Source organism: Theropithecus gelada, chromosome 7b (genome assembly GCF_003255815.1).
Source record: "Theropithecus gelada isolate Dixy chromosome 7b, Tgel_1.0, whole genome shotgun sequence".
NCBI classification, from domain to species: domain Eukaryota; kingdom Metazoa; phylum Chordata; class Mammalia; order Primates; family Cercopithecidae; genus Theropithecus; species Theropithecus gelada.
The window spans coordinates 101,389,108-101,412,857 of NC_037675.1; the positions used below are offsets into that span (position 1 = coordinate 101,389,108).

A 23,750-nucleotide genomic window follows, 5' to 3' on the forward strand; every position below is an offset into this window, starting at 1 on the left:
TGAGAACTCCAGTCAGAACACCCCAAGATGTTCTTTTTAAGGTCTAGGAGTTACCCTGTGTCGATATATTATTGATACTTACTTTTCCCTATAATTTATTGAAATATTAAAAGTTATTTTATTATAGAAATGTTTATTCTAGAGAGTTTTTCATCCAGATTTCTCTAATGGGTCTTTTGTTCTTTTGTTTTCCATTTCTAGATTTTCTATGAGCATTTTCCTTTTTGCATTGCATCCTAGCATGCACTTCTGCTGATTTTGTGTTCTTTACACTTGAAAGAATTGCTCAATTAAAAGATACATAGGCCGGGCGCGGTGGCTCACGCCTGTAATCCCAGCACTTTGGGAGGCCGAGGTGGGCGGATCACAAGGTCAGGAGATCGAGACCATGGTGAAACCCCGTCTCTACTAAAAATACAAAAAAATTAGCCGTGCGCGGTGGTGGGCGCCTGTAGTCCCAGCTACCCGGGAGGCTGAGGCAGGAGAATGGCGTGAACCCAGGAGGCGGAGCTTGCAGTGAGCCGATATCGCGCCACTGCACTCCAGCCTGGGCGACAGAGTAAGACTTCATCTCAAAAAATAAATAAATAAAATAAAAATAAAGATATATTTTTACATTGCAATATAACAAATGCATTTAAATATTGAAAAATATTTGTGAATTTGGATATTGAGATTGTGTATACACTGAACTCAAAAACTTTAAGTGGATTTCTTGTGTTAGTTGAAGTTTGGGGGTGGTATTTTTTTCCTTCCTGATGATAAAAGAAAGTGTAAGCAGTAAAATCTCATGGAAAATCATTGTTGGAACCAAGTTCCTTCCTGCCTTTTACAATTTCATAGGTATCTCATGTACTTAAGTAAACAGAATATCAAAAGCAAACAAGATGCAAACTTGTGTTTCAAACTGTTTACTTATATGTTACTTTTTTCCCTAGGATATCAATTAGAAATGACAGAAGGGTAAAAGTTTCTCTTTTACACTGAAAGGCTAGAGAGGATAAAGCATTTGTTTTCAGGCATGCTGGGCACTGAGGTATCTTATTGACATCTTTGTTCTTTTTGTAGAAGAAGGCTATGTAAAAATGTTTCTTCGTGGACGCCCTGTTACCATGTACATGCCCAAAGATCAAGTGGATTCTTACAGCTTGGAAGCAAAAGTAGAACTTCCAACCAAGAGACTCAAGCTGGAATGGGTGTATCCTTTATTCACTGATTACGTCTCACGTGAAGTTATCGGTCAATCAATGCTTGATGTTAACTGTAGAAATGCATAAAACTTAAGTCCTCTTAAACTTTTAAAAAACAAAATGTTTTAGGCCAGGCGCGGTGGCTCACGCCTGTAATCCCAGCACTTTGGGAGGCCAAGGCAGGCGGATCACGAGGTCAGGAGTTCGAGACCATCCTGGCTAACAAGGTGAAACCCCGTCTCTACTAAAAACACAAAAATTAGCCGGGCGTGGTGATGGGTGCCTGTAGTCCCAGCTACTCGGGAGGCTGAGGCAGGAGAATGGCGTGAACCCGGGAGGTGGAACTTGCAGTGAGCCAAGATGGCGCCACTGCACTCCAGTCTGGGCAACAGAGCAAGACTCCATCTCAAAAAAAGAAAAAAAAAGAAAGAAAAAAGTTTTATTGTTACTTTTGAAAACTTAATGTAACAAAATTGACCTTATGTTAGAGACCTACAGAGTTCTAACAAAGTAAGAGCTTCATAAGAGCTGCTTATTATCAGGAGAACCAACTTACCATTCCTGAATGAAATAGCTGTGGTTCTGGCTCAAATACATATTCATTATTTTCCTGAAAAGAAAATATGAAGATGTTATATGATTGTATGAGTGATTTTTTCTTTGTCAGGAGAAAATGAATCACTAGTTGCTGGTGCTAATTTTATTCTTTCCGAAAGAATGACAATAGTAGTTAGAAATATATAAAGAAGCAAACAGTGAAAATAATCAAGAATGGGTAGAATTTTAGATTCTAATGAGAACTGATTTTTTTTTTTTTTTTTTTTTTAAGAGAGAGAGTCTCCCTGTTTTGCCCAAGCTGTCCTTGATCTCCTGGACTCAAGCAATCTGCTCGTCTCAGCTTCCCCAAGTACTGGGATTATAGGCATGAGCCACCATGCCTGGTCAAAAGCCAATTATTTTTAACAGGAGCTATCATATATTTAGTCAATTTTTCGGGGACAGATGGAAAACTAGGCACTATCTATATTTATAAGGAAACAACAGTGACAATGCAAGAAAATATTGTCCTTATGATTGAGGAAATGGGAGTATCCAAAATTGAAAGTAAACCACATTGGCAAAAAAGTTTTTAAACCCAAGGAAAGAGAGGTACCCTGAAACGAGGACTAGCATTCTCCCCTTAAACCAAGTGTGGCCTAACTTCAAGTGTGACCTTGACTAAAGGGATGATAGAAAAATATGAATACCAAAGTACTGAATGAAGGGAGTCAAGTGAATGACGTAAATGAAATTGACATGCCATGTAGATATCATCCTACTACTAAAAATACAAAACATTAGTTGGGCATAGTGGTGGATGCCTGTAGTCCCAGCTACTCAGGAGGCTGAGGCAGGAGAATGGCGTGAACCCGGGAGGTGGAGCTTGCAGTGAACCAAGATGGCGCAATTGCACTCCAGCCTGGGCAATGGAGTGAGACTCCATCTCAAAAAAAAAAAAAGAAAGAAAGAAAAAGAAAGCTAGCTACAGTGATGCACCCCTATAGTCCAAGCTGTATAAGAGGCTTAGGTGGAAGGATCCAGGAGTTCCAGTCCAATCTGGGTAACATGACAAGTCCCTGTTGCAAAAATACATATATTCATATCAATCAAAAAGGCTCCCCAAAAATATAGCCCACAAAAGTCTAAATCACCATATAACTAACGTTCTTTAAACAGAGGTGCTGGCAGCTTCATTGCATGAGGTTTGGAAAAGTAAGCTTCCAGGAGAAAAAACAACTGAAAGATAAGAAAATAGAAACTGTGAAAAAGGTGAATTAAATGTTGATTATTTTTCCATTTATTTCCATGTTCTTATTACTTTAGAGGAAGCCTGCAGAGACCACCTTTCAGTCTATGCAGATTTTAAGGCAAAAAAAAAATTTTTTTTTCACCCTCAAATATTTATTGAGTACCTGTTTAATGCGAAGCGTGGAACACAAATTATAAGATATTGGTTTAAATTGAAGCTGTTGTGACTTCGTTTAGAATAATTACTATTTGTGATTATGGAATCATATTCTTAAGAAATTTTAAAAAATTACCACCTGTACCTAAATTTCTCCCCCAAAATACTTTTTTTTTTCAAATTCAAATGTCATAGGCATTTACCTGCACCTGTTTTGGAATCTATTTTGATACATAAAATTGAAGTGCTTCAGCTTGTCTTTAAGTCAGTAGTGGTTTATTAAACGGTTGTATCACATCTGGAAAACATTATTCAAAACATTTATTCAGCCTACTTCCTGTTCATATTTTAGAAGATGTAAAGCAATGAAATTTGCTCTAAATAAATGGCATTTTTGGGCCATTATTTGGCATTTTGCCAGGTTACTTTTTACATCCAAGTTCAAGTGATACTTTGTTCTCAAAATAATTTTCAAGGTTTGGAAGTATAATGCGAAAGTTTTTTTTTTTTTTTTTGAGACGGAGTCTCGCTCTGTCACCCAGGCTGGACTGCAGTGGCCGGATCTCAGCTCACTGCAAGCTCCGCCTCCCGGGTTCACGCCATTCTCCGGCCTCAGCCTCCCGAGTAGCTGGGACTACAGGCGCCCGCCACCTCGCCCGGCTAGTTTTTTGTATTTCTTAATAGAGACGGGGTTTCACTGTGTTAGCCAGGATGGTCTCGATCTCCTGACCTCGTGATCCGCCCGTCTCGGCCTCCCAAAGTGCTGGGATTACAGGCTTGAGCCACCGCGCCCGGCCAATGCGAAAGTTTTAACAGGGATTCTTACCCCAAAGGATCTGAGAAGCCTGATTTTTTTTTTTTTTTTTTACCTTTTATGCATGTTGGTGTGCACGTGTGTGTGTCATTTGTACCCTTTGTAAGTACTTTTACCATGTTTAAAAAAGGAATTTTTTAGTAAAAATTTAGCTTGATGACAGTAAAAAAATTAATAATTGACTCAATAGCTTTCTAAAAATAAAACCAAATCCTTGTAAAAATATGTATTCATATTACATCAATGACTGTTTCCAACTTTACTGCATGCCTTTTGGGGGTCACATGTATTCGTCACCGAATATTTGCACTTAATGTTATTTAAATTAGTGACGCTGATGGTAATAGTTATATGGTATTTTATTGCCTGTGCCTGTTGAATAAAGCTGATGTTTTGTCAGCTCTTAAAGGGAAAAAAAAATTTGTCTTGACATCCACAAAGCTACGGGTACAGGGGTCGAGACTGCCGTAACAACCTGTACTTGCTTCCGACGGGAGAGACCGTCTACTTCATCGCGTCTGTGGTGGTGTTATACAATGTGGAGGAGCAACTGCAGAGGCATTACGCTGGCCACAACGATGACGTGAAGTGGTAAGTCCTGAAACAGGTCATTCCTGCTACTCGGAAGGCCGAGGTGGGAGGATCGCTTGAGGCCAGGAGTTCCAGACCATCCTGGGCAACAGTGAAACTCTGTCTATAAAAAAAATAAAAATAAATGTGATTCCCGTTGCACAGGTGGAAAGAGCATTAGCAGAACACGGTCAGTATTGGGACATAACTAAAGAGAAGGAAGAGGGTCTGAGGAAATGCGGTCTTTGGGAGAGCTCTTCTGTGTGGTCTCCTTGTGGTCCGCTTGCTGCTGCGCTCCCTGAGACACCTCTCATGTTTAGTTTTCCAGCCTCACCAACACATGAGCTTCACGGACCGCATTGTTTCAACTAAGAGCACCACCTCTTTGGAGGCCTTCTTAACACATCATGTGTTAAAGGCTTCTAATTTGGGTCTTTATTTTTTGGTAAACATAAAAACATGTTGCCTCAGGTTTACGGCTGAGTGGGCTCTTCCCATAATTCATTTATAGCTTTTGGTAGGCATTTTACGTATCTTGGAAGGATGGATGTGTGAAGAGATGGATTTATATATTTGTCCTGGTTCCTTGGTCAATGATAAAAATCCTGTTGGCGAAAGATGGCATCTTTCCTATTTACGTACTCAACATGACTTTTTAATAAAGATTGTAGACTGATGTAGTGTAGTGGTCCTGAGGTTGAAATGGTATTTTCCCAGCAGAGGATGCTTTTTCCTTAAGTTTGAAAATTCTTAAGAAGAAATAAGGGAATTAAGATTAAATGAATTAGGCACTAGTTGTTTCCTAACGTCGTAGTGCTCAGAGAATTTGTCATGAGTCTGTAAGAAGTTAGGCATTACATATTTCTTATATTTAAATTTTTGACTAGATAATATTTGAGCAAGGGAAAAGTAAAACTTACCTGTGACATGTAGATGTTTTATAAATACCCTTTTGTTAGCCTAGCAGTTCATCCTGACCGGATCACGATAGCAACAGGACAAGTCGCAGGCACATCGAAGGATGGAAAAGTGAGTTACGTTACCTTTTCATTGTTTCATAATAAACTGGTAACACAAAGTAATTTTTAGAAAACATTGTGCTGCTGAGTAAGGCTGCTTAGATATAATTATGGTATCTGAAAACTTCTGAACCCCTCACTAGAATTTTTTATTGTAAATTAGAAGACTTATTGTGTGGCAGGATGCAGTGGCTCACGCCTGTAATCCCAGCACTTTGGGAGGCCGAGGTGGGCGGATCACAGGTCAGGAGATGGAGACCATCCTGGCTAACATGGTGAAACCCCGTCTCTACTAAAAATACAAAAAAATTAGCAAATTAGCTGGGCGTGGTGGTGGGCGCCTGTAGACCCAGCTGCTCGGGAGGCTGAGGCAGAAGAATGGCATGAGCCTGGGAGCGGAGGTTGCAGTGAGCCGAGATCCCGCCACTGCACTCCAGCCTGGGCGACAGAGCGAGACTCCGTCTCAAAACAAACAAACAAACAAAAAATACAAAAATTAGCCAGGTGTGGTGGCACATGCCTATAGTCCTAGCTACTCGGGAGGCTGAAGCAGGAGAAATACTTGAACCCAGGAGGCGGAGGTTGCAGTGAGCCAGGATCATGCCACTGCACTCCAGCCCGGGTGACAGAGAGAGACTAAGTCTCAAAAAAAAAAAAAAAAAAAAAAAAAGACTTACTGTGACCTTAAAAATCCCTGGAGCTCATCTTAATTTCATCAGATTTTTAAATAGCATTGTTCTGAACAAAGAATTCACAGATTCTTAAAATGTTTATTTATATGATAAGCATTAAAAATATGAAGGTAAACACTTAATGAAGTTAAAATTATAATAAATAATAATTTGAATATACAACATTTTGCCAAATTTCAGCCACCCTCTGCCCTGTCCTGTGAATGTCCTTTAACAGTCGTGACTTTAACCCATGGAGTTTGTGTCTGTGTGCAAGTCACAAAAGCTACTAGGAGGTTTTTAGCACAAATTTTGCAAGCACTTCAGCAAGACTTTAATTTGCATTTTAAGGCGTTAAGAGAGGGAGCTTGTAGCTTTTTTGATAGCTACTTTTATATAGCTTGTTATTGCATAATATTTTATCTGAAACTAATTTCTTTAAGTACATACATTTTATCAACATGTTTTCATCCAGAAAAAATGAATACTACCATATTTCAGAAAATATTTTAGTAACATTGGATTTTAAATATTAATCTTATGCTATTTTCCGGTTTTGTTTGGTTTGGTTTTTTTTGGGGGGGACAAGGTCTCACTCTGTCACCCAGGCTGTAATGCAGTGGCACAATCACGGGTCATTGCCACCTCTGCCCCCCAGGCTCAGGTGGTCCTCCCACCTCAGCCTCCTGAGTAGCTGGGAGTACAGACGCACGTCACCTCACCCAGTTAATTTTTGTATTTTTTGTAGGGACAGCATTTCACCACATTGCCCAGGCTGGTCTCAAACTCCTGGGCTCAAGCGATCCGCCCGCCTCAACCTCCCAAAGTACTGGGATTACTGGCATCAACCACTGCGCCTGACCTCCATTAATATTTTATACTTGAAAAGAGTTAACAGAAATAATGGAAATCAGACCACTGTTGTATAAATAAATTCACTTAAATTGAATGGGTCTTTCTATCTTTTTTGGTTTAATGTTAAATGCCTTAGAAAAATTCTTTGAAATGAATAGTAAGCCATTTGTTCCTCCCTCTAGTGGCTTAAAAGTATATTTCAGTTTCTGGTATTGAAATTGAATCGGTACTTGAGAACCAGAGAAAAATGTTATAGCTATCTTTCAGTTTACCTATAGAGAAATCCAGAGACGCCTAGGGAATGCCTGCAGACACCCAGCTACTTAGAGATTAGACTGAACTAGAACCTGGTTCACCTAACGCCTGCCTAGTGTTTCTACTAGGTCCAATGCCAGCACCTTTTCTTATTGATAAATCTACTGGTTGCTCTATGATGCTTCCTTCTATTAAGGAAGAGGAAAATTAACATAAATAACCTAGGAACACAGTTGAGAGGATTTTAAACCAATTATAATAATTCTAAATCTTATTTGTACATAATTGATGCCTGTTTTGCCCAAGAATGTTAAGCTCTCTTTTTTTTTTTTTTTTTTTTTTTTAAGATAGAGTTTCACTCTTGTTGCCCAGGCTGGAGTGCAGTGGTGCAGTCTTGGCTCACTGCAACATCCACCTCCCGGGTTCAAGCGAGTCTCCTGCCTCAGCCTCCCAAGTAGCTGGGATTACAAGCATGCACTACCACACCCGGCTAATTTTTTGTATTTTGTAGAGACAGGGTTTCACCGTTTTGGTCAGGCTAGTCGAACTCCTGACCTCAGGTGATCCACCTGCCTCAGCCTCCCAAAGTGCTGGGATTACAGGTGTGAGCCACTACGCCTGGTCTGTTAAGCTCTTAATATTATTTGGTGGTGACCATCTTATGAACTTAGGCATGGTGACACTTTAGCAATGAAACAGACTTTAAAAGAATAACCCATATGTGAGATTCCATTTTACTTGTCATTTTTTCATTTCTAAAATTCAGACACATTTAGATGCACAAATTAAAGTGTCAGTTCCCATGGTACTATTGGCAAAAATTGGCCATTCAAATTTCAAAACTTGGTAGACCTTTCCTTAGTGTTAAATTATCAACAAGGCCCTCCACCTCCTGAAGCCCCTGGGAATGTTTTATTTACATAAAAAGGCAGACTCCTGAAATGCAGAAAAAGCTCTTTTGTTTTGACAAAGTCCGAGTTACTGTCCAAGCAATCTTGTAGCGTTAAGGTAAAGACACATGTGTATCCCCCTCACAGTTTATGGCTCTGTGTTTTTTTTCTAAATAGCAATTGCCCCCACACGTGCGCATCTGGGATTCTGTGACATTGAATACTCTGCACGTCATTGGAATAGGTTTTTTTGACCGAGCAGTCACCTGTATTGCATTCTCAAAATCTGTAAGTACGTGCCATGTGGGTATTGCTGTCTTCTTCCACAGGAAGTAGAGAATCAACTCAGGGTTGAAGAGGGGGATTTGACACACTCGATACCTGCCCCGGTGTATGTACAGATTTGGACTCTGAAACATTCCTGCTTCCCAGGACTTCTCAGTCAGAGGTCATATGCATGTCTCATCAGGGACACACACTTCCAATCAGACATCTCTAGCCACATGGGTTTGGTGATGAAAACAGACCCCCAGAGGCATTGTCCTCACTTTCCTTGAGGCTATTTGTGTGCTCTGGCCTTGAATTTTACCTGCTTCTTTCGAGGGTGGCTCCAGTGTGTCTGTCTCTGCCATTCTGCTACTGGAAAGGGGTCCCAATCCAGACCCCAAGGGAGAGTTCTTGGATCTCTCGTAAGAATTCAAGGCAAGTCCATAGAGTAAAGTGAAAGCAAGTTTATTAGGAAAGTAAAAGAATAAAAGAATGTCTACTCTATAGAGCAGTCCTGAGGGCTGCTGGTTGCCGATTTTTATGACTATTTCTTGATGATATGCTAAACAAGGGGGGGATTATTCATGCCTCCCCTTTTTAGACCATATAGGGTAACTTCCTGATGTTGCCATGGCATTTGTAAACTGTCATGGCGCTGGTGGGAGTGTAGCAGTGAGGACAACCAGAGGTCACTCTTGTCGCCATCTTGGTTTTAGCAGGATTTAGCCGGCTTCTTTACTGCAAGTGATTATATCAGCAAGGTTTTTATGACCTGTATCTTGTGCCAATCTCCATCTCATTCTGTGACCTAGAATGCCTAACCACCTGGGAATGCAGCCCAGTAGGTCTCAGCCTCATTTTACCTAGCCCCTATTCAAGTTGCTCTGGTTCAAACGCCTCTGATATTTCTCCCCTCCCTTTTATAAGAGAATCCTTAATCCTAAGGGTTAAGGGACAAAGATCCATCTTCTGTAACTTCTTCAGGCTGAATAGGGGTGATGATATTCCTGCCTAACTGTTAGGGTCTCTTGTATTTGGGGTAGAGAAGAGCTCAGTCAGAAAGCATCAGTTTGGCAAGGTGATATCTGGAAGATTAATAAGTGTTCAACTTAAGAAAACATTGAGTAAGCTTATCCTGTATTCCTACACAAAGAGTACAACAGCAATATATTCCACAACAGTAAAACAAAATAAACAAAATTATCCCAAGTAAACTAAGAAGGCTTTTTATTAACTGGGCAACTATTGGAACCAAGCTGATATGGGGGTCTCTAGCTGATTCCAGTGTCTCCAGAATTAGAATACTGATCCAGATATTTACATTACCCATCGCTTTTATTTATTCTGAGCAGCAGTCAGAGATCACTGGTTGGTTCACAGGAATAAGCGGGGTTAGTCTAAGTTGCAGAAAAAATTTAAAAACAACTGTTGAAACTAGAATCTAATAACAAATGTACCATAGTTCTTGAAATATAATTTCTCCAGTCTCCCATTTTTACTAAAGACAAACCATAATAGGACTGATTTGTTTGGAAACATAAGCCTTAGTCTTATATACTTGGCTGGATTATTGTATAAAGTACAGCAAGAATATTTATTTTTCACATAGGCTTTTTAAATTGCCTTTACTGGAACTCTGTTCCATAAGGAATCTCAGATAAGACCTTTTTTAAAGCAAGCCCAGCCATGGGTTTATATCCTCAAATACCTATGGGTTGGGTAAATTCCTCTCCTCTTGGGGGGTCCCAAGATAACTTGGGGCTCCTGGGCCTGTGAGAAAATGACATTCTTTACTTACCACAGGTCAGGAACCCTTTACAGGGACTATGGAGACAAGGTACAAGGCCAGTTTCCCCCAAGGGTCTTCTATGGACTCTACAATTCAAATTTGATTCCTTAAAGGAAAGCATGCCATTCCTGTCAAAAAAATAACCAGTTTCTCCAGTTGTGTCCTGTTACAAACAAAAACAAATTCTTTACAATTATGCAATTAACTATATTGCCATAAATTAGGAATACTCACAAATAGTTTCTAAATTCTGGAGAAATCAGGTAGAGAGAAACATATGCTTCAAATTTTGTTCATAGCAGTGTACTTTACTTGTTAAAAGCTCTAAATAGCTCAAAAGAAAAGTTTTCTTGACTGAAAAAAACAAAGGATCAGCAACGTTTTAAGCAAAGTCAAAAAAGATGACTTCAGTCTTCTATTAGTTTGGTTCATGCAGTTAATTCCTGTTCTGCTTGATATTCAGGAACATTTTAGCTCTCCATGAGAGTCCTGAAACTTTTTTCCTCTATTCTAATGTTACAACTTCGAAAGTAATCAGAAACTTGCATTCAAGAGCACTTGTTAAAGGCCTATATCTGATTATAAGCCACCTTTTAAATAGGACCAAAACAAGACAAGAATTGTCTGTGGATAACAAAAAGTCTTAGGACAGCCACAGTTAAAGCCACAATTGACAACGAAATTTACTCCTGGAGCACACAATAATTTAACATAACAAGTACAACTATTAATAACATACACTAAGTCATATCAGAATTATAGGAGTTTCACCTAATTTTGGAACACATACCAATAACATATTTATACAAATATAACCCAAAGAAAGCCAATTTCCTATTTGACAATGCTTCCTGTATGACTTTTATACCAAATAAGCCAAATTTCACCTTTATATTTGTGTACTATTGATGTTAAATATTCTTAATAAAACCTCATAGATAAATCTATTCTTTTTTTTTTTTTTTTTTTTTTTGAGACAGAGTCTCACTCTGTCACCCAGGCTGGAGGGCAGTGGCATGATTTCAGCTCACTGCAACCTCCGCCTCCCAGGTTCAAGCAATTCTCCCACCTCAGCCTCCCTAGAAGCTGGGATTACAGGTGTACACCACCACGCCCAGCTATTTGTTTGTATTTTTAGTAGAGACAGGTTTCACTATGTTGGCCATGCTGATCTTGAACTCCTGACCTCAAGTGATCCACTGGCCTTGGCCTCCCAAAGTGCTGGGGTTACAGGTGTGAGCCATCGTGCCTGGCCAATCTATTCCATTTTAATCAGTATGACCATAAGGTAAGATTTTTATAAACTGTTTATTAATCCTTTACAATTTTTGTTAAAAAGCAGATCATTGCTCAGAGAAAAACCCGTTGTGCTTTTATTCTAATGTTTAATTTACAGAAAAATTGATTAATACCCCTTTAACTTTAGCCAATATGTTCAGACAGAATTTCTTTTACAAGATTAATTTTTCACAAACTTTTGACAACTTGCTTTAACTTTCAGCTTTATCCTATCTAATTTAAAACAATAATTTAACTTTTTAATCTAGGTGAAAAAATAATAATAATAATAATTCACCTTTCCATGCCTTCTTATAATTTGTTACCAAAACACATTTCACTTTCTTTGTACACCTTACATGTAAAATTGTTTTTATTTCCCAAAAATTACATAAGTCATGTGAACTGAAAGGCATTACACTTTTTACTTTTCTTACAAAATATTTGATTTAAGCTCTTATTATTACACCAATTAATCAAAGCTCTTTCGTATACAGACATCACACACATAATACATGTAAATACACAGACAAAAAATAAAGGACTCATTCCCTAAACCAGGAATTGAACCCTGATCCCAGGCTGCCATTATGATGGCAGAGACCAAGATAAAGTACTGCCACATGGTTACAAGGTCAAGCTCCCAAGCACCTGAAACAAGATAAGAGCGAAACTTTATCCAGATTTTTTTCAGGAACTTGCCACAAAATTTATAACTGACCAGTTTGCTGTGCTACCTTGAACAGTGGACTTACAGGGTCTTAGGCCCACATTCTATCCTATGGTACCCCTCTTTATGACAGAACGATATAGAAAGACAAATTTATAACACAAAGTACAACAGATTCTCTACAGCTTAAGATTACCCTCACAAATCCTTTTTTCCCTTTAATCAAAACTTTACAGGAGATAAACAGTGATTTTTGCCATTCATTCAACCAGTTTGCATAGAGAGAGGGAGGTAGAGCAAGGCCAGAAGTCTGACTGGTAAGAAATTCTTACTCTCTTGCTGGCGTGGCAGGCTTCTGGGTTCCCTTTCCCTGAGGCGGCCCTAGTGATCTGGCTGGCTGCACCACAGCCCTGGGGCCAAGCCACATCATAAAGGAAAATTACCTTTTTCCGTCCTGGCCAAAGCAAAATATGTGTGACGAAACATGGACATTAGCCATTCAGCTTAGCACACGATATCAAACTGGCAAGGCTCAAACATGCCCCTGGTTGGCCCCATCCTTGTTAATCCAGCCTCCAACCAGGAGTTTCAACTTATGGTCTCTGGGCAAGATGGTGGCCCTGAGTAATAGAAAACATAAGAAAGGGAAAGGAGAGAGAAAAAAGCATTGCCTGTGGCAGGGCAGGGAAGGCGAAGAGCTCAGGGAGGCCAGAGAAAGACCTGCCCACTGCAGTGACACTGAAAAGTTCAGGTGGCTGCTTGTTGATAACAAAGGGATCTTTTCCAGCATTCCCATCAGCTCTTAAATTTCCCCTTTTGGGGAGGGAAAAGCTCCCCATGTCCCATGATCTTGTACATGCCTAATTCTGTCACTCTAGACATCGGCAAAGAGTGCAAGGCAGATTAATCAAAAGATAATAGCAGTTAACATCCCATAGTGCCAAACCTGTTCTTACCTGAAAGGGGCTTTACTGAGAGGGGCCTCTCACCCCCTAAATCTTAGGAAGGAATCTAACCTTCCTAAATTGGGCCTGGAACCCAAGGTCTGTCAAGCGTCCTTGCCTTTTATTAATAGGGGCATTTAAGTCACTCTGTCTTAGGAGAGACTCCTAAGTTGGGCCTCTAACCAAATCCCGTCCTTTGCCCAGGTATATGCACCCCACTTACCCAAAATCAGCCATTCGGTGTGTACAGATGATTTTTCTTTGCGTCGGGGGTCTCTTCAGTGTCATCCCTTTGGGGTTCACCAGAAAGATATTACCAGACCCCACCACTTACTAAAGTTAGCCTTTGGATCGGAGGTTTCCTCAGTATTGTCCCTTCTGTGGTCTCCAGAAAGATGTCACCGGACCCCACCACTTACCCAAAGTCAGCCTTTGGGTTGGGAGTTTCCTCAGTGTCGTCACTTCATGGTCACCAGAAAGATGTGACCATAAAGGGGTCCCCATCCAGACCCCAAAAGAGAGTTCTTGGATCTCACGCAAGAAAGAATTCTAGGCGATTCCATAAAGTGAAAGCAAGTATTTTAGGAAAGTAAAGGAATAAAAGAATGGCTACTCCATAGACAGAGCAGCCCCAAGGGCTGCTGGTTGCCCGTTTCATGGTTATTTCTTGATGATGTGCTAAACGAGGGATGGATTATTGATGCCTCCCCTTTTTAGAGCATATAGGTTAACTTCCTGATGTTACCATGACATTTATAAACTGTCATGGTGCTGGTGGGAGTGTAGCAGTGAGGACAACCAGAGGTCACTCTTGTTGCCATCTTGGTTTTGGTGGGATTTAGCCGGCTTCTTTATTGCAAGCTGTTTTATCAGCAAGGTCTTTATAACCTGTGTCTTGTGCCAACCTCCTATCTCATTCTTTGACCTAGAATGCCTAACCATCTGGGAATGCAGCCCAGTAGGTCTCAGCCTTATTTTACCCAGCCCCCATTAAAGATAGACTTGCTCTGGTTCAAACGCCTCTGTCAAGCCCAACGTGGCTGGCAGGCAGCCTGGCCGCAAGCAGGGATTCGACAGGGCCTTGTGGTCTTCCAGGCTTCCTTAGGACATGCTGGTTCAGCAGACCCACCCCACACTCTTTTTTTTTTTTTTTTTTTTGAGACGGAGTCTCGCTCTGTCGCCCAGGCTGGAGTGTAGTGGCCAGATCTCAGCTCACTGCAAGCTCCGCCTCCCGGGTTCCTGCCATTCTCCTGCCTCAGCCTCCCGAGTAGCTGGGACCACAGGCGCTGCCATCTCGCCCGGCTAATTTTTTGTGTTTTTAGTAGAGACGGGGTTTCGCCGTGTTAGCCAGGATGGTCTCAATCTCCTGACCTTGTGATCCGCCCGTCTCGGCCTCCCAAAGTGCTGGGATTACAGGCTTGAGCCACCGCGCCCGGCCAACCCCACACTCTTTTAAACCACTTCAACCACTTCAGAAACCCGTATTCACATACATGTGCACGTGCTCACATGAAAAGACCCCCGTGTACTCAGGCTTCCAGAGCCGACGCCTTGTGCAGCCCTGCAGCAGCCACGTTCACAGCTGCTAACAGCCCCTGTGCCACGCCTGCTGCGGGCACTGTCTGCTCTAGGAGGGTCTCTTGTTTTCATGCAACCCAGTGGTGAAGAGACACCGCCCTGGCCCCTCTCTTCCCCAACTCCTGTTTCTTCACTCCCCATCATTTACCTGCTCTTTCTGTCTGGTCAAGAAAGCATGTCTTGGCTGGGCACAGTGGCTTGGTCAGGCACAGTGGCCAACACTTTAGGAGTCTGAAGTAGTAGGATTGCTTGAACCCAGGAGTTTGTGACCAGCCTGGGCAACATAGGGAGATCCCATCTCTACAAATAATAATAATAATAATTATCTGGGAGTGCTGGTACACACCACGGTCCCAGCTACATGGGAGGCTGGGGTAGGAGGATTGCTTGAGCCTGGGAGGTCAAGGGTGCAGAGAGCCATGATTGCACCACTGCACTCTGACCTGGGTGACAGAGGAAAATACTGTCTCCAGAAAAAGAAAGACAGAGAGAGAGAGAGAAGAAAGAAAGAGAAAGAGAGAAAGAGAGAGAGGGAAGAAGGGAGGGAGGGAGGGAGGAAGGAAGAAAGGAAGGGAGAGAGAAAGAAAGCAGGTCTCAGAAGCAATGGATGAGTATTCTTTAACTACAATGTAGCAGACTCTTTATTAAAAATAAAATTTGATGTTTATTTTTAATCATGTTCAACCCACTTTATTCTCAGATATAGTCTTCCTGTGAATAACTTTCTTTTAGAATGGAGGAACCAATCTCTGTGCTGTGGATGACTCCAACGACCATGTGCTCTCTGTATGGGACTGGCAGAAAGAAGAAAAACTGGCAGATGTGAAGGTCATACTCCGAGCCTTTTTTGGGCTGCATTAATGTTTTCCCATTCCGAGCCGCCCTGGCACAGTGGTAGCCCCCTTTCAGCGGGCTCCAGGGCCCATTCCTGCCCCAGCCCTTGGGTATGACGCCTTCGCCTTAGAATCCTTTGTCCCCAGTTCCTCTCCCATCATGAGACTTTGACCCCAGGTCCTGTTAGGGTTTTTCCTTTTTTCACCATGTCTGTAAGATTCTTCTCTTCCTCATTTCATAGCCACTACCCTTTTAATTCATCCAGTCATGTATTTGCTGGCTGTTTCTTTCATTTGCTTGACACACCCCGAGCGCCTGCCGTGTGCTCGCATGGCGCGTGGAGGCCCGGAAATGCGCTCAGGTGTAAAGGTGCACTCGCTGCCCAGGCACCTGCAGCTGCGGGAGGGGCGGGTGTGGGCGGGGGCCACCAGCACAGGGGTGCCTCCGAAGTGGAACAGACTCAGGAAAGACCAGCGGGAGCCCCAAGTTAAACCCCAAATCCTTCCCAACAGGACTCCTCCTGAGAGGGGCCCCTTGGGACTTCTTTGACTGCCTCTAATCCATTTTGCACAATATGTCAAATTCCCTTGCCTTGACTTTCTGACCTTTTTCTATTTCTATTTTCTATTGGATCCCTATTTTTATAGAATTGAATTCAGATTTCTCATCTTTGCATCTATCAACCTTAGATAACCTTACTCACCTAACTTTCTCTGCTACATGTCTGGGAGGCAGACCTTTTATTCTGACCAGGCCTCTTCCCTGACACCTGTGTTCGTGCCCTAGCCCCACCTTCTGATATTCTAGGCAGGTGTTTTAGTTCTTCTTGCTATGTTGTTAGGTTAGAAGGCATCACAGGTAGGTCATTATCCAGGCTCAAGAATGTGTAACTGCATTATTAAATAGAAGCAGTGATCAGAGCCCAATCCAACAGGCCAAGGTGCGGGTCTTGGAAGTTAGGGTGTGGGCTGAGGGTGGTGGAGGTGACACCCGAAGAGCTAGATCTACTCCATGGGACCCCAGGCCGGGTCCCTGAGCCACAGGCAGAGTTCCAGGAGTCAGACGCAGGAGAGACTCCCTGGGGAAACGGGCAGCCAGAGTCAGCCAGGAACAATGGACCTTTGTAAAATCCATTCCAGGGCCCTCCCTGGAGATTACATTTACTAGATAGGGGGCGAAGCCTAGAGATCTGCATTTTACCATTTCTGGTGATTCCATTTGATCAGCCAGACTGGGAACCCATGACTAGCAGATGAGAGCAAACGCTTGCAGTTCTGAAGTCCCTCTGGTCCTAACTCCCTCCTCAGCAAAGCATGCTGCATGCCTGGTCCATGCCTGGCCCTGGGAGAGGCCCTGGCCTAGACAGAGGACTCCTGGGTGCTTCCTGTCCTCAAGGACTCATTGTCAAGTGAGGGAGACAGACAAGGAGGAGGCATTAAGGCCGGCACCAGCATACGCTTGGTGTTTATAGCAAGATGGATTCAATGGGGGAAATCATAGGCATTGTGCTTGCCTTGAATTTCTTATTTATTTGTGGCTCAGATTTTACTTGTTTTCCTACATGTGTCTTACGTGTTTTAAGAGATGTGAGGCATCCGAGTCCCTGTTTTTCCTATAGTGCTCTAATGAAGCTGTGTTTGCTGCGGATTTCCACCCCACGGACACCAACATCATAGTTACCTGTGGAAAATCACATCTCTACTTTTGGACACTAGAAGGAAGCTCCCTTAATAAGAAGCAAGGATTATTCGAGGTAAAGTTAAATTATGATTTTTGTTTTATTTTTCTCTGGTATTTGTGATTGGCTAGATGCATCTTTCTGGGGGCTGTGGTGCTCAACACGATCCCTTGGGATCCCTCACATAGTTGGGGAGCGCGTCACACCTGGTAAGTAACACTGGCAATGAAGTGAAGAAAAAGACAGGGCAAGCCTAGGTGGAGGGCAGGGAAGGACCTGGACCCGGGGAGCACCAGGCCTCCCACAGTGGCACTGGTTGCAGAGAGTATCGGGCGATGAAGTCATCAGGAGGCAGGCAACCTGCCTTTGCAAAGGATGATGGAGACTTCCTGTGCCTTTTGTCTGGACGTTGTGGGGCTGTGAGAGCACCAGGGGGCAGCACCTCTTCCCAGGGGTCCATCTGCCACCACCTCCCTGAAGCTCGTTTCGAGGACCCCTTTATTCTGGTGCTCGGGCCCTGCCCTTTAGGCTGACAGCATAGCCCCACCCTTCTCCCTGGCCATACCCTCCTCCATTTGCTATCTGCAGCTTTATGATTCCCCAGCCACTTGGAGTTGCTAGAAATCACTTTGTTTTAGAGCAGTTAATCTCACAGCAGAAGTTATGTAACTTCTGCTGATGGACAGAAATGCAAGGTGTGCACAGTGGTTACAGAAGGTGACACTGTCCAGCTTGGGACCACTGCGAATCTAGATGTTATTAGTACAAATGAAAGGTTGTCTGGAATATATATATGCTGTATGGATTAAATATATATATATATATATAATTTTTTTGCCACATTCTACAGAAACAAGAAAAGCCAAAGTTTGTCCTCTGTGTGACTTTCTCTGAAAATGGTGACACCATTACTGGAGATTCGAGTGGCAACATCTTAGTATGGGGAAAAGGTAATAAGTGATAGTTCCCAAAAACCAATGGTTTTTGGTAATGTTGTAAGAGATCAAACATGAGTGCTTTAAGAATTGTCTATTAATACAATGTACAGGAGTAGGATTAAATTTCAAGTTACAGAGACACACACATACATGTGTGCATGTGTAACTTGAAACCATAGAACTAGAACAGAGAAAAAGCAGAGAATAGTAAGAGTTACTGACCTTTATAGCATTCTGAAAGGCTCTTTAAGCCCAAGCTATTATGATGGAATTAAATAGCTTTATTAGGAAATCCACTGACAGATTATAATGATGAAATTAATGACTACTTATAGGTCTGTAAAATATTTAAGTAATTATCCTGATTTATATAGCATTTGGCAGACATTTATTGAAAGCTAATTATGTGCTAACTGTGAACATACAACTAAGTCAGATCCAAATCCCCTGCTGTCCTTGAGCAAAGTTTGCTAAGGGAGATGCATCACTCAGAAAGCATGCGTCCAGTTATGTCTAGTGAGCATTTATGAGCACTTACCCTGTGACAGGAAAAAAGGGAAAATCCACCATCCCTTTTCTCAAGGATCTTTGAGTTGGGGCTGAAGGTGGAGACGGACTTGTAAATGCAATTTCAGAAACATATGGTGACGTTTCCAGTATCCCTGCTGCTCTTGGCGCTAGGTGTCTTATCCACTGTTCACTTAATCCTTAGAACAATCCTGCAGGGTAAGCAGCAGCCCCATTCCACCAAGGGGGATCTGAGGGTAGAGTAACTAAGCAATTTGTCCAGAGAAACAGCTCACTAGAGAGCAGGGATCTAAACTCAGAGCCCACATTCTCAGCCATGAGAATGCATATTCAACAATGCATATTTTCCTTCATTCTAAAGTAACCCATTTCATACTTTTCTGGTGCTCTGCGAACGTCTAGAAATTGGATCCTTCATAGATTCATATTGCAATGATGTGCTCACGGACAACATTGCCTTTTAAAACCAAAGTCAGATAAGATTAGAAAATGGGCAGAGGCAGCCTTTTGACAATGTGCTAATGATAGTTTTCTTGGTGTGTTTAGGTACAAATCGAATAAGCTATGCAGTTCAAGGGGCCCATGAGGGTGGCATTTTTGCACTTTGTATGTTAAGAGATGGCACACTGGTGTCGGGAGGTGGGAAAGACCGAAAGCTCATTTCTTGGAGCGGGAACTATCAAAAACTTCGTAAAACAGAGGTAAGTCATCAAGGCTACTGCTAAAATTTGTTTTTAACCTAAACTATTATCCTTTATTAGTTTGAAATCTGTAGCTTACAGTTTTGAAAATTGTTTAGATGAAATCACATGATATGGGAGCAATGTATTTTATTAAAATCCTGGAGGCAGGTTAAATATAACTAATGAAATAGAATTAGGTTGAGGTTGTAACACACTTCATATTTAGAATATTTTTATTCTCAATTTTCCAAAGGACTGTTACCCACATTTTGCTTTATTATAAAAATCTGTCTTTTCTTTTTTTTTTTTTTTTTTTTTTTTTTGAGGGCAGGGTCTGGCTCTGTCACCCAGGCTGGAGTGCAGTGGTGTGATCACAGTTTACTGCAACCTCTGCCTCCTGGGCTCAAGCGATCCTCCACCTCAGCCTCCCAAGCAGCTGGAACTACAGACACACACCACCACACCTGGCTAATTTTTGTAATCTTTTAGAGATGTTGCCCAGGCTGGTTTGGAACTCCTGAGCTCAAGCGATCCTCCCACCTCAGCCTCCCAAAGTGCTGGATTACAAGCGTGAGCCACCACGCCCAGCCTCCTTTAACTTTTAATTTCTAACATGTTATTTTGGAGACATTATTACATTGAGTGAACTAGTATTTGTTGAGTATCTACTTTGTACATGGCACTCACCTAAGTGCCAGCGTGCTCCCTAGGGCTGTTTTGATACCCAGTGTACCTCCCCATTATCTACTTGGCAGCCCTGCATTCCAGTAGGCACCAGAGGCAAGATATTTAATTTTCCTTCTACCCACTCAGTGAATTTTCTCCCCCAATTCCAGGAAATTGTGAGCAGACACTGCAAAATTGGCCTCATTCTGAAGAGTGATGCTTTTCATCCCTAGCTGAGAATGGACAGACTGTAGGACTTTGAACCCAGATACACACAAAACACTTATATTTTACATCACAGAGCAATATGGCACCACCCTCTGGCAGTGTGAAAATTTAGTTCTGTTGAGTATTTCCCTTAATAAAGGAAGTTCTTCATCTGAGCTTTGGAAATCACTTCCCCTTGCATGGAGATTCTGTTGTGAGAACATTTTTATTAATAAGATTTGACCAGCGTTTAGTTGAATATATTGTGAATTGCTAGAGTCATAGACATGCCCATGTCATATACAACTGTAAAGAAAGCTCCAAAGCCCCATTTAATTTCATTAAAGCTATTCACTGTTTGTTAGTATCTGGTTCCTCCTCATTAGCATGGGTCATCATGAACTTGACTCAAATCTGTGCTAACAAACCACACTGGAGAATGTGTGAGGGGAGGCTGCTTCTATCCTGGAACGGGAAAGCCTAACAGCAACCTGCCAGGGTCAAGCTGCAGCGTTCGTTCTTTTTATAGTACAAGAACTTTGTTTCTTTATTATAGCAAATTGTTCTTAATGCCTGTGTTTTGCAATTCTTTCTGTTAACATTTAGATTATTCCATATGTTTATATTGATCTTTAAACTGAACAGAGTGACATTGCCAAATAATTTACCATTTTAAATTGTGTTATGGCAGTGTTACATTATTATTATTATTATTATTATTATTATTATTATTTTGAGACAGGGTCTAGCTGTGTTACCCAGGCTGGAGTGCAATGGCGTGATCTTCAACCTCCGCCTCCCAGGCTCAAGTGATTCTCCCACTTCAGCCTCCTGAGTAGCTGGGACTACACGCACCACCATACCCAGCTAATTTGTTTTGTATTTTTTGTAGAAATGGAATCTCGCTATATTGCCCAGGCTGGTCTGGACCTCCTGGGCTCAAGCATTCCCCCAACCTCGGCCCCCCAAAGTGCTGGGATTACAGATGTGAGCTACCACGCCTGGCCTATATTATTATTTACTTTCTGAATTGTATCTACTGTTGCTATCAGAAATTATAAAAAGTAAAGAGAAAACTTACCAGTAGCATTCCTTATTTTTAAATTTTGTTGAGGAAAATGCTTTTTCTTGACCTTGTTCTTGCTGATGCTTCTAAGATATACAAAGATATGTAAAATGTTTGTAGTTTAAAAGTAAGGCTTAGGGATTTAATCACTCACTCAACAGTTGGCTGTGGTATCTGTTTTTTTGAGATGGAGTTTCTCTCTTGTCGCCCAGGCTGGAGTGTAGTGGCGTCATCTCAGCTCACTGCAACCTCCACCTCCTAGGTTCAAGTGATTCTCCTGCCTCAGCCTCCCAAGGAGCTGGGATTACAGCCACCCACCGCCACGCCCAGCTAATTTTTGTATTTTTACTAGAGACGGGTTTCAGCATGTTGGCCAGGCTGGTCTCCAACTCCTGACCTCAGGTGATCCACCTGCCTCAGCCTCCCAATGTGCTGGATTACAGGCGTGAGCCACCGTGCCTGGCCAGCTGTGGTATCTATGTGAAACTCTCCGTATATATGTGTATACAACATATATATTTGAATGTACATTATATGTATATACATATGTGTATATAAAACTGTTACAGGGACTATCATTATGATAAATAAGTGTTTTGAATGACCGAGCTAACAACTGAATGAAATTGTACATCTTTTCTTTTCATACGACTTTTCAATGCAGATTCCAGAACAGTTTGGTCCAATACGTACAGTGGCCGAGGGGAAAGGTGATGTGATCCTGATTGGCACAACTCGAAACTTTGTCCTGCAGGGCACTCTGTCAGGGGACTTCACACCCATTACTCAGGTACAATCCCGCTCAGCAGGCCCAGCAAACACTCTCACTTTGCATTATATCAGACTCTAATCAAGCATTACAAACAGTTGCTCATTACTGTGCTTTATACTACAATAACCTTCCTCCACCCCAGAGTGTCAGTGGCTGCTGGCGATGGGAGGAGAGAAACTGTTGAGAGCAGTTATGAAGTCAGCCTGAAGCCTCGGTTTATCATCGCTTTGGCTCCTGAGGGCGGACTGTAGTATCTCAGAGAGCTTCTGTTTGTCTTGGTTCTTTGTAGGGTCACACTGATGAGCTCTGGGGACTGGCCATCCATGCCTCAAAACCTCAGTTCTTGACCTGTGGGCATGACAAGCATGCCACTCTCTGGGACGCTGTGGGTCACCGTCCTGTCTGGGACAAAATAATAGAGGTAAACATGCACATTACATTTCCATTTTTCTTACAGAAATTCATCTGGAACATGTTTATTTTTTGCATGAAATCAACAGTGATATAAAGTTGTCCCAAAGCAGATGTTATGTATCTATTTAGAGTTGCCTTAACATTGCAATTGCATTTAACAGTGTTACTTTTAACATTGCCTCAAGTGGCCTCAGCCATGTACTTTTGAAGTTTACTGTTGGAATTTTCTGACAGCAAATTGTTCTTTCCAAGTTCATTGTCAGATTTTCCGAGTACAGTCTCTCAGCCATCTTAAGAGCTAAAAAATTCTTGTTATGAGCCTGCATTCCATTTACAGTGTACCCTCTGAATGGGAATTTACAAGCTGTACTAAACACACGATTGAATATATCTCTACATTTTGAGTTTGATGGTAAAGTGAACTTTCATTTGAAAGTCAGCTGGGCATGGTGGCTCACACCTATAATCCCAGCACTTTGGGAGGCCAAGGCAGGCGGATCACCTGAGGTTGGGAGCTCGAGACCAGCCTGACCAACATGGAGAAACCCCGTCTCTACTAAAAATACAAAATTAGCCGGGCATGGTGCTGCATGCCTGTAGCCCCAGCTACTTGGGAGGCTGAGGCAGGAGAATCGCTTGAACCCGGGAGGCAGAGGTTGCAGTGAGCCGAAATCGCACCATTGCACTCCAGCCTGGACAACAACAGCGAAACTCTGTCTCAAAAAAAAAAAAAAAAAAAAAAAAAAAGTCAACATCTCTGTGAATTTGGCAAAAGAAACTCTGATGACCTGTCAGAATGTTGAAATGCCCTTTCCCCACATGTATTACTTGAGCACTGACTGTTTGCATGCCAAGCACCGTGCGTGTATTTTCGTTAATCCCTGTAGCAGCTCTGCAGGTTGAAGAGGTTTTTTTAACTCTGGTTTTATTGATTAGGAAATTGAGGTGTAGAGAAGTTAAATAACTTGCCAAGGTCACTAAGTTAGTGAGTGACCTAGTCAGTGTTAGGACCCAGCTCATTCTGACTCCTAAACTTTGGTTCTTTCCACTGCATTACACTGTAGCGAATCAGAAGCTCGTTCTCTGTTGCCGGTGCCCTAATGATCTGTGCAATCCCATTGCACAGAGGAAATAACCCTTCTGTAAACCAACACATCATCCTTTCATCCCCCATGGAGTTACTGGCATGTCCCAGGTGCTAGGTCCAAGTTTCAGCTCCTTCCCTTCAT

At 42.1% G+C, this 23,750-nt stretch overlaps 1 protein-coding gene across 4 annotated transcripts in view; it reads left to right on the top strand.

Moving 5' to 3' along the window:
- EML1 (echinoderm microtubule associated protein like 1) overlaps positions 1–23,750 on the top strand; it is a 174,635-nt gene that overhangs the window by 124,098 nt on the left and 26,787 nt on the right. For all 4 annotated transcript variants that reach the window (XM_025392377.1, XM_025392376.1, XM_025392375.1 and 1 more), the window contains 10 exons: positions 1,069–1,198; positions 4,391–4,540; positions 5,479–5,548; positions 8,387–8,497; positions 15,468–15,563; positions 17,188–17,322; positions 18,098–18,197; positions 19,260–19,414; positions 22,000–22,125; positions 22,397–22,528. In XM_025392377.1, the coding sequence (XP_025248162.1) occupies positions 1,069–1,198; positions 4,391–4,540; positions 5,479–5,548; positions 8,387–8,497; positions 15,468–15,563; positions 17,188–17,322; positions 18,098–18,197; positions 19,260–19,414; positions 22,000–22,125; positions 22,397–22,528 (1,205 nt within the window). The remainder of the gene's footprint in view (positions 1–1,068; positions 1,199–4,390; positions 4,541–5,478; positions 5,549–8,386; positions 8,498–15,467; positions 15,564–17,187; positions 17,323–18,097; positions 18,198–19,259; positions 19,415–21,999; positions 22,126–22,396; positions 22,529–23,750) is intronic.